The sequence below is a fragment of the Peromyscus californicus genome, unplaced genomic scaffold, assembly GCF_007827085.1.
Source record: "Peromyscus californicus insignis strain IS unplaced genomic scaffold, ASM782708v3 Scaffold_9__1_contigs__length_137607984, whole genome shotgun sequence".
Lineage (NCBI taxonomy): Eukaryota > Metazoa > Chordata > Mammalia > Rodentia > Cricetidae > Peromyscus > Peromyscus californicus.
Window position 1 is genome coordinate 59433659 of NW_026294617.1, and position 9549 is coordinate 59443207.

At 40.3% G+C, this 9549-nt stretch overlaps 1 protein-coding gene across 4 annotated transcripts in view; it reads right to left on the reverse strand.

Moving 5' to 3' along the window:
* The window catches only part of Rxfp1 (relaxin family peptide receptor 1), a 126106-nt gene extending 117066 nt beyond the window's left edge, over nucleotides 1–9040 (reverse strand). For 2 of the 4 annotated variants that reach the window (XM_052731357.1, XM_052731355.1), the window contains exon 1: nucleotides 8836–9040. In XM_052731357.1, coding sequence (XP_052587317.1) covers nucleotides 8836–8884 — 49 coding nt within the window. In that variant the 5' untranslated portion in view covers nucleotides 8885–9040. The remainder of the gene's footprint in view (nucleotides 1–8835) is intronic. The other 2 variants (XM_052731356.1, XM_052731354.1) reach the window with 1 other exon arrangement.
* Nucleotides 9041–9549: the final 509 nt, after the last annotated feature.

The following is a 9549-nucleotide window of genomic DNA, read 5'->3' on the forward strand; positions in this document are numbered from 1 at the left end:
ACTAAGACAGCGACAAAACAGAAAAATGTGGAGAAATGGCATCTGAAATGATGTAGGGCTTTGAGTCAAGATATTTGCGTTTGATTTAAATAAGTCAAACACATTTTGTTTCCCAGGAGGGATGCTTCTTTGCTGAAGTGAATAAATGTCAACCACTGTGAAGCTTTGAAGCTTTGGATTTCCTTGTATAATCTCGTGGAATGACAGTTAACATGTACACTCACTGGTGTCCACTGGTCACTGCTGGGACATAGCTAAAACTCTGATGTTATGAATTGAAAAGGCTTGAGTTCATCTTTCACTTAGATTTTCACTACAATTGTATTTCAAAGAACTATGACTTTATGGTTATAGCCCCTACTATCAGATCTTCTCTGATTTTATGATACATATCATTGTGATTTATTTTTTCATAGCTGTTTAGAACAGAACTGTGTAGCTACTATAATGCGAACACTCTGTAACCCATCCCAGAGGCAATGACAAACCATTCTGGAACAGGACATGGAATAACAGTTGCACCAACATCACCTCCAGCATGTATTCTTTGCTTTAATGCCTGTCCTGGCTCTAGGTCCTGAGCTGCCATGAAGCCTTCTTTTATACCTCAGAGCTTTCTCTGTGCTTACAAACCACTCAAAATATCATTTACTTTTACTTAATACAACCATTCATCATTTTTCCTTCTCCCCATAATTTACATTCTTGCTAAATTCCAGTTTCCTTCATTAATACTATACCCATTAATTTATCCATCCTTATCTCTTCAGACATTTATTGTGATTGTCTTCTAGCTAAATTGTTGAGGGAATGTAATACTGATGGTATGCTTGGCCTTGGTATTTCTGCTCACTCTTTAGTAAATGGAGTTTGTGTCTATTTGAATTTGTCTATCATTGACTATGAACTCTTTAAGGGAAAAATGAGATGGTCGTGTGTGTGTGTGTGTGTGTGTGTGTGTGTGTGTGTGTGTGTGTGTGTATGTGTGTGTGTGTGTGTGTGTGTGTGTGTGTGTGTGAAGCTCTTCCTAGTTACTGAACAGTGAGAATAATTTTGGACCTGCTACATATGTTCACACAGAAACTTGAAAGCAGTTGCCCCAAAGCAACTCAGACATATCATATGTGTCTTTCTCCATTAAAGTGGATTAGGTAGAAAAATGCCACTGCATTGCTTCTGGTCAGGGCTGGGGTGAATTCAGCTGTCCAAAATGTTGTTTAAACACACAAAAAATAAAATCAATCTCTTCTCTAATGACTTAAATTGTGCTGTTATCTTACAAGGTCAGAGTAAAGGCTACAGTCAGAGGAGCAGAAATAAAAATCTAAATTTAACTGAGCTAACTGGCCACTTCTCTGGGTCTTTTTTTCCTCCTTTCTCTCCCCTCTGGGTCTTAATACAAAGAGGATGTTTGGGAGAGGTGAGGAGAAGCTGACAGAAAGCATGTCTGATAGTGCTGTCTTTTTAAGTTTGAAATGTGTGAGGAAGTAGAAACATTTATAAACCAGGAGGCCGCTTGCAATTTCCAACAAATTAGCTACAACTGGGAAGTAAAAATGGCCAATCTTCTGGGCCATTCAACCTGCAGCAAGCACTTCCAGCCCACCTTGGGAAAACGTATTAAGGCATCCACAATGAAGAAGCCACAACTAATAACAGCAGCAATGACTGGGAAGAGGCTGTCGAAGAAAGACAAGGACCAGGAGGTGTGAGGGGCGTGGGGACAGACACTTGTGCTCGGTCCCTGAAGGTGGTGCCTAATGTACCAAGAACTTGATCAGCCACTTTCATTAACAGATTAGAAATGTGGCCTGGATAAAAATGCCCAGGAAATCATTATAGGACAGCTTATTTGATCTATCTCAGTAGATCAAGATATGTACATTTTTATTAAGGTCTGTAAGTTCACATTCATTTTTCTTCCATAACATTTTAATTTCAAACCTATGAAGTCATGTTTCTCTGTTTAAATGGATGTAGCTAAAGAAAACTGAAGGATAATCATTTCCTTATGTCTGAGAAAGATGTTGGAACCAATTTATTCAACAACTGAAAACATCAGCTCCAGTGCCTATGAATCCAGATAACTGCAAAAACAGTCTCTGTGTGTGTGTGTGTGTGTGTGTGTGTGTGTGTGTGTGTGTGTGTGTGTATTTGTGTGTGTGTCTGTGTATGTGTTAGTGTGTGTGTCTGTGTGTGTGTTTGTGTGTGTCTGTTAGTGTGTGTGTCTGTGTGTGTGTTTGTGTGTGTATTTGTGTGTGTCTGTGTGTGTATTTGTGTGTGTGTGTTTGTGTGTGTCTCTCTGTGTGTGTGTGTTGTTGTTGTTGTAAGGTGCGACATACAACTCTTCTGCGGAAGTTTGCATTCACGAGGAGGAAGTACTAGGGAGATGAGGTGAATAGGATTTGGCATCAAGAAAGTAGAATTGTGGGTACTTTGTTAGGAGCCACGGTGAGATGAAGGAAAACAGTGACAAGTTAAGATAGAAAGGAGAAACTAACACGACGGGAACAAGAGGGCACGTCTGATCCTCTCAGCACCCATGTCTGGACTGCTGGGAGGTGGGAAAGGAAAGGTACAGGTACACTTGACAGCCAGCTGCTTCCACGTAGGGGAGAGCAGAGGCGAAACAGCACACAGCATGAGCAAACCGAAGGAGGCTACGAAGAGGCCAGAGATAACGGGCCAGGGTTGTACCTGCTCGTTTTATTCCAATGCCTGAATCCCAAATGCAATGACAGTCAGCCCGTAGGATGAATAAGAGACCAGGTGTGTCAGAATGGATCGTTGACTACCGATGTGGGATCAACATGGCAGCAAAGCCATGACTTGTTAAAGCCTGAGGTGGCTTTCCACAACAATGAGGACTCACTGCATGCTCCCACCTGCACCTTCTACTCTCCATGTAAAAGAGAACACATGATCTCATCTCTGGAAATGGGGTGAGGAAGGGAGCAGAGTAGGTTTAGGGTGATGCTGTGGCTCAGCAGTGTCTCTGTTGTCCTAACTGTGTGGCACCGGAACAAGTGGGAAGGCAGGGAGGTGGCACTCTTTCTGTGGGGAGGAAGGGCCTGGGGGAGGTAAGATGCACAGGTGTTCAGTACCAGTGAAATCAGGGAAAATAATTAAAAAATGGCTTGATCTCTTGGGGAATTGGAGAACAGAGATGCCATTTCCAACCAAGGGCCGGGCTGCAAACGGAGCACTGGGGACCTGGGATCAGAGCCTTTCTGATGGGTTGTGAGAAAGATCTGAGTGTTTATTTACCAGGCAGGAGCAAGAGAGGTGGACCACACCAGGGGAGCATATTGGCCAAGTCGTAACATCGGAGACTAGGATTTTGGTGGATAATAAGTTCAAGAACTTCAGTCTAGGTTATTTCTATTTTCAGACGATATTTTGCCCTTCTGTTATTTCCTGTCCTTTAGGACCTATGTATGCAACTGTAGAGCCATGTTTAGAAGGGACCCAAGATATTGAAGAGAAAAGGAAGAGCCTTAACATCTTCCCGCTGCACAGATGTGGGTGTCATTCTCTGAAACGTTAGGTTTCCTTCCAACTCAAAGGAGCTTCACTCGCAGAAAGCTGAAATGTCTTTTAAAAATACTTATGAAGTTGCCTAAGGTAATAGCAATTCACTTGAGGTTTAGGCTCCAGGCAGCAGAAACAAAAAAGAAACTTCATGTTATCTTTCCATAAGTGGATTAGACGAAAGCCAAGGGAAAAGATGCTTAGGAAACTTCCATGTAACTAGATGTTATAATCATCAAAATCACCCATAACTCTGTGACCTCTCAGCTCAAGGACCTATGGGTCCTCTAACAAAAACATCAAATTACTTAAAATGTCAATTACCTTTTAAAAATAGCAAATCTCACCATTGAAGAATGTGCCAGAACCTCTGCTGTCCCTTTTTGTAGCTAATCATGAGGGTGACATTTGGTTTTCACTGGGCACCTTGACTAAAGGTGGGCCTGGAGCTGACTTTGGGAAGAGACCGAGGCCAGAGTCTACACTCAATGTATGCTCTAGTTCCTGAGGCAGGATTTGGGGAGTCCTGGAAGAACCACATGGAGAAACAAGTAGAAAGGAAAGACGCCACCACGTGACGCAGGGGTGCCATGTGGTCCAGAGCAGTCAGTGAAAGAGCTGAGAGTGAGCCTTCTTCTCGATGATGAACTCTCAGAAAGTTTTTGATTGTTTCCAAAAGATATATTCATTATAATAGAAAGAGTGAAGACATGAGAGACCTCAATTAAATCAGGTAAATATTGAAACAATTATAAAGTGAAATGCATGAAACAAAGAAACCAATACATAACAATGATTTAACAAGAAAATACCATTTCCTAATACAAATTATAGGAGAGTTAACTCTTATTGTCCTCTTTTTGTTACTTTTTTAAAAAATTATTGTTTATGAGGTTGGAGATCAAAACCTAAATCTGAAGTCTTCATAACTTGCTGTTGCTTTTGAGCAAAGAAGGAAAGGATTCCTCAAGTCAAGGGTAGATTCTAGGTGTTCTGATCAGGGGAGTGTCTGGATCTGTAGAACTGAACAGTAAGAGGTAGCTTTGGATCTCTCTACATCAGGTAAGAGATGGAGCTCCTGGGGCTGTGGAGCTAGCGAGGGAGGAGGGAGAAGGGAGCTGACACAGGAACTAAGCTGGTATTTATTGGCATTTGCTATATGGTTGGAAACAAAAGTGTTTTCTATACCACAAGTTGTTAGAGCATCTGTATCCTAATCCACTGGATGTTGGTATGGATTAATTGGTACATAGAGCCTCACCAGTCCATAAGAAGAGATGCATGACACTGAGGGTGAATGTGTTCCACTGCCTGGCATCATCCTATGTGGTAGAGAACCTGGATTTCTGGTTTTGAGACCTTGGGTTACTCAGATTCTGAAGTGGGCACTACGTCATTTGTATGAACTCAAGTGAGATAGATCAGGGTGTCTGCAAAGTACCTTTTAATTCTAAGATACTATAATTTTAGAAGTATTAGGACCAAGTCACATTTTACTGGCAGAGTGTTACTAAGGAGACAGACTTGGATTCAAATCTCATTTGCAACACTTTTTAGAAAGTAGGGCCAGGGATGTACTACAGAGCATTCCTCTTTCTCTGTTTTCTACTTTAAGGTCGGAACATCTCATAAGTCATGGGGGAATAGGAGATGTTTGTGGACATTTAACATGGTTCCTGGTTCATGGAAAGCTCACAGAAATGGAAATGATAAAAATTATCACCCAATATTACATCATAAATTACAATATTACACCATAAAGCTTGAAATTAAGTTATTTCAATCCTAACATCTTTTCTTTTTTAATGAAAAAGATCAAACCTAACTAAACTACCTACCTCCAGGCACTTTTGTTGGACAAGCTTGTTCTGATGTGTGAAATGATGCTTGAATGCCTATTTGCTTCACAAACACAATTTCCTCCCTTTTATTCAGGTGGTAAAGTATTTACACAGATTTATCTTTACCTACTTGGAACTTAAAAATGTGAGCCTCAATTCAGAGTAGGAACAGCACGAAATTGTAGCAACCTTCACAAAGTTGACTTGAAACACTAGCTATCCCATAGTCTGTGCATTGGTAAATTTATTCTCCCACATTTGGACATGGATAAGTCTGTTGGTGTGGGTCTTTTTTAATGTCTTTGTCAAACTTATGGGCTTTTGTGGGATGTCTAACGTTCTGTTTCTTCTCTTCTTAGAGAGTTGCTAAGAAGTTACACTGGTGTGGGCTCCAGGGCAGAGACCAGACAGTCCCATAAGTCTCCCTGGGGTGCTGTAACTGAGCCCTCAACATCTGGGCCAGTCCTTTAGAAATTCTAAAGTGGTCTGGTGGTGGTGGCACATGCTTCTAAGCCTAGCACTCAGGAGCCAGAAGCAGGTGGGTCTCTGAGTTCAAGGCCAGCCTGGTCTACAAAGTAAGGTCTAGGATAGCTTGCTTCAAAGCCCCTCTACTTTCTCCTATCTTACCTGTCTTCTGCCTACCTAAAGTGTCATGCAAAACGACTATTTTGCTTGATGATATTGTTTATTATTGTAAAATATCTCTCATAAGGATTTATGATAAAACACATTCTGAGGATTTTTTTTTTAAATTTGTAGTTTTGAAATAACTGTAGACTCACAAGAACTTAAAAAACGTCACGGTGTGGTCCCACGTGCCCTTTGCTCAGCTTCCTCTGACGGCAAAATCTCACATAACTAAACTAGTATCAAACTACAGATTAACTTTGGTTTATTACGATTCACTGGCCATGGCTAGGGGACTGAAGGACAAAAGGCTGGCTTTTCTGAGCCCAGCTTGGCGTCTGTGTGTGTCACTCAGCAGCAGCTCTGGGCTAATGTGCTGCCATCTCCACTCTGTCCCTTCAGAGCAAGGCTGAGGCTGTAACGGCATTTCGTCCTATTGCTTATTGAAGTATCTGGCATTCAGTTAGGTTTTTTGGTTAAAACATGGCCAATAGCTCTTTCCGTCTATAGGAAGTTTTGCTGTTTTCAAGGCCCAATTATCTGTGCCACCCCTGCTGAGGATGATCATTGTCCAGAGGAAAGAACATCAACAATAATCACTAAAATCTTGGCATTATTAGTGCTAGCCCTGTGACATGGCTAGCATGTCCTTGGGTCTTGCTGAATTGTTTCTACATAATCATTATTGTGAAGATTTGATTTTTTTTTTCTAGCAGAGACTGAATACAAGGACCCTGAGAAGTAGATAAGGTAACATATTTGATTGGCATTTTACAAACTAAGGTTCAAAGATGGTAAATTAATTGCTGAGAATAGTAGAACCAATACTATGGTAGAAGCAATAGTAGAACCGATGCAGCTGAACATGTTAGGATGGTGTCTTCCATGATATCACATTACCTTTCCAAAGTACCAGAGGACTGGATCAACACAACACAACACCACACCACACAACACAACAATAAGCCAAGCCAAAGGAAGCAAACCCAGCACATGGAGTAAACAACCCACAGCTCAGGGCAGCAGTAGAGGGTTAGGAGCCTGCCCTTAAATGCTGCTGTTGATGACCTTCGCTGATGTCCTTTGCTGTGTGCAAAGAAAGTCCCCACTTGGGTGGATTTGAGGGATGGGCTACAATCAAGGCGGACTGAGTTTATTATGGGTTACTATTTTAGGGTCTCTGCAAAGGTCCTCCCAGTCACCTAGATTGCACAGGTAGCCTGGAATCCTGCTCCTCATCTCTGTGTCACCATGTTGCCCCATCCCCAGTGGAAAACATGGAATATTTAGAATTTAGAGCTTGCAACTATGCAACTACTTACGTGATTTTTTGTTTGTTTTTTAAACCTTAATAGAACTGAAATATAAAAGATGATATTGTCATCATCTTTATCAGTTTCAATATTTTGCTCATGAAAATAATTTATTAACAAGAGAATGTTAACATGGAACATTTTTATAGCCTGGAATATCTTTAGTACCACATCCTCCAAAATTCCTTCTTAAACTGCTCTGAACACCTTTTATACACCTGAAATTCTTCATAATAGAATACCTGTTTTAGAAGAATTCCTTTGGATCTCTCAGTCTATGCATTTCATTGAAATAGAATAGAAAATGCTAAAATTGATTGTTAATTTCAAAGGGCTCTTGCTGCAAATGTCCGAAGCTTGTGTACAGCTCTTGTGTGTGTGTGTGTGTGTGTGTGTGTGTGTGTGTGTGTGTGTGTGTGTGTTTGTAGCCCTGATACCTTAAGCACTAGGTTATAATTAGAAAGAGTCAGTGTCTTGATGATGATGTGAAGTTTGAGTTTTTTTTTTACTTTAGTTACAGATTGAGAGAGAGAAAAATAGGAGCAGAATATTCTCAGGGATTCCTAGTCATTTCTCTGGTTTTGAAACCATCTCAACCTTTGACTATTTAGATTAGTTGTACTGTGGAGAAAAAAAATCATCAAAGCATAGTATATGCCTATCAGAATTAAGAGATTTAAGATGGAAGGTTACCCTGAGAAATTAAGTAGAGTGTTTTAGTGTAAACAAAAGTTTTGTAGACTTTGAAAGCCACAAGAACATAAACATGCTTGTGTTTTAAATTTGGGGATGTTCACACCCCCACAACCCTATGGTATTAGGGGGACTCAGAAACTTTCATTCTGTACTGGGTTTGGATTATTTAATTGTTCTAACAAACATAAGTGTTTTCTTAACTCAGACATGACAATTCAATGAGACATAATGCATAACAGCCCTTTCCCTAGAATTATAAACAAGACTAAAAACAAAACCCATGGCTGCATACACAAAGGAAAATTGCCATTATATTAAAAGCAAAATGACTTTGTTTTTCATTGTTTTATGCTTTCCTTTGTTTCCCTTTCAAGGAATAGTGCAAAACCTGACAGAGGAGTTACATGGCTACATCTCTGTGTGGATGCACACCCCAGGGAGCATATCATAGGATGGCAATGTGCTACAACCACATAGAAACGAATGAGTATTGAGAACTCCCTAGGATAACTCAATGGACATATTGCTTGTACAGAATTTATAGATTGTTTTTAAATATTAAAATACTGCTCATCAATTATAAAAGTTGCCTGTTACTAAGCATAGGCTTATACAACATGTTAGTTTTGCTTAACTTTTGATTATGGCAGTATATTCCAGTACAAATATCAGAAATATACCAAAAGAAATGATTTTAAAATAAGATTGCAATTTTATCAGAGCATGCATTTTAGCTTAAAAGCATAAACGTAAGGAATGAACATTTGTACTTGTAATTATTTCACAAAACAGTGAGGCACAGAAAATTAGATGCTGAGCATACTCACAGTATTTTCCAATAATGAAGATGCAGAAGAAGAATGGACCAGATGTCATTTCCTTCTTTCTGAGCAACTGATTAATGAAAGTAGATAAAATGTGGTCTTGGATAAAATGAGTCGCGCACGGCTCACAGTGTTTGTGCTATTTCTGTCCGCAGTCCTAGCAGCTATAAGGCAGCTCTCCTCTCTCTCTCTCTCTCTCTCTCTCTCTCTCTCTCTCTCTCTCTCTGTCTCTCTCCCTCCCTCCCTCATTCCCTTCCTTTATCCCTCCGCCCCTTCCTCTCTCCTCTCTTGATTCTTGATTCCCTTTTCAACACACACACACACACACACACACACACACACACACACACACACACACACACACACAGAGTGAGAGTGAGAGTGAGAGAGAGAGAGAGGAGCAGTAAGGAAAGTTTCTGAAAGCACATAGGTCTGTTTCCTCTAAACATCTTGTTTCTCTGCCCTGCAAAAGTCTCCACATACATATACGGACACTGACAGAAGTTTGACCTTATCAAAGCTGTTGGAAAGAAACTGAGCTGAGGTAAACCCCAAGCAAAAAAAATTTTTTTCCCTCTGTGAATGCTTTTGTGGCACAAATATACAACAGGAACTGAGGTGTGACTGCAGTAGCCTTTTAAGTTTGTTTGGAAGATATGGCTCAAGAAAAAATATAAAAATCAAGTATTTCAAAATACTTTTGCACTCCTGATTTTA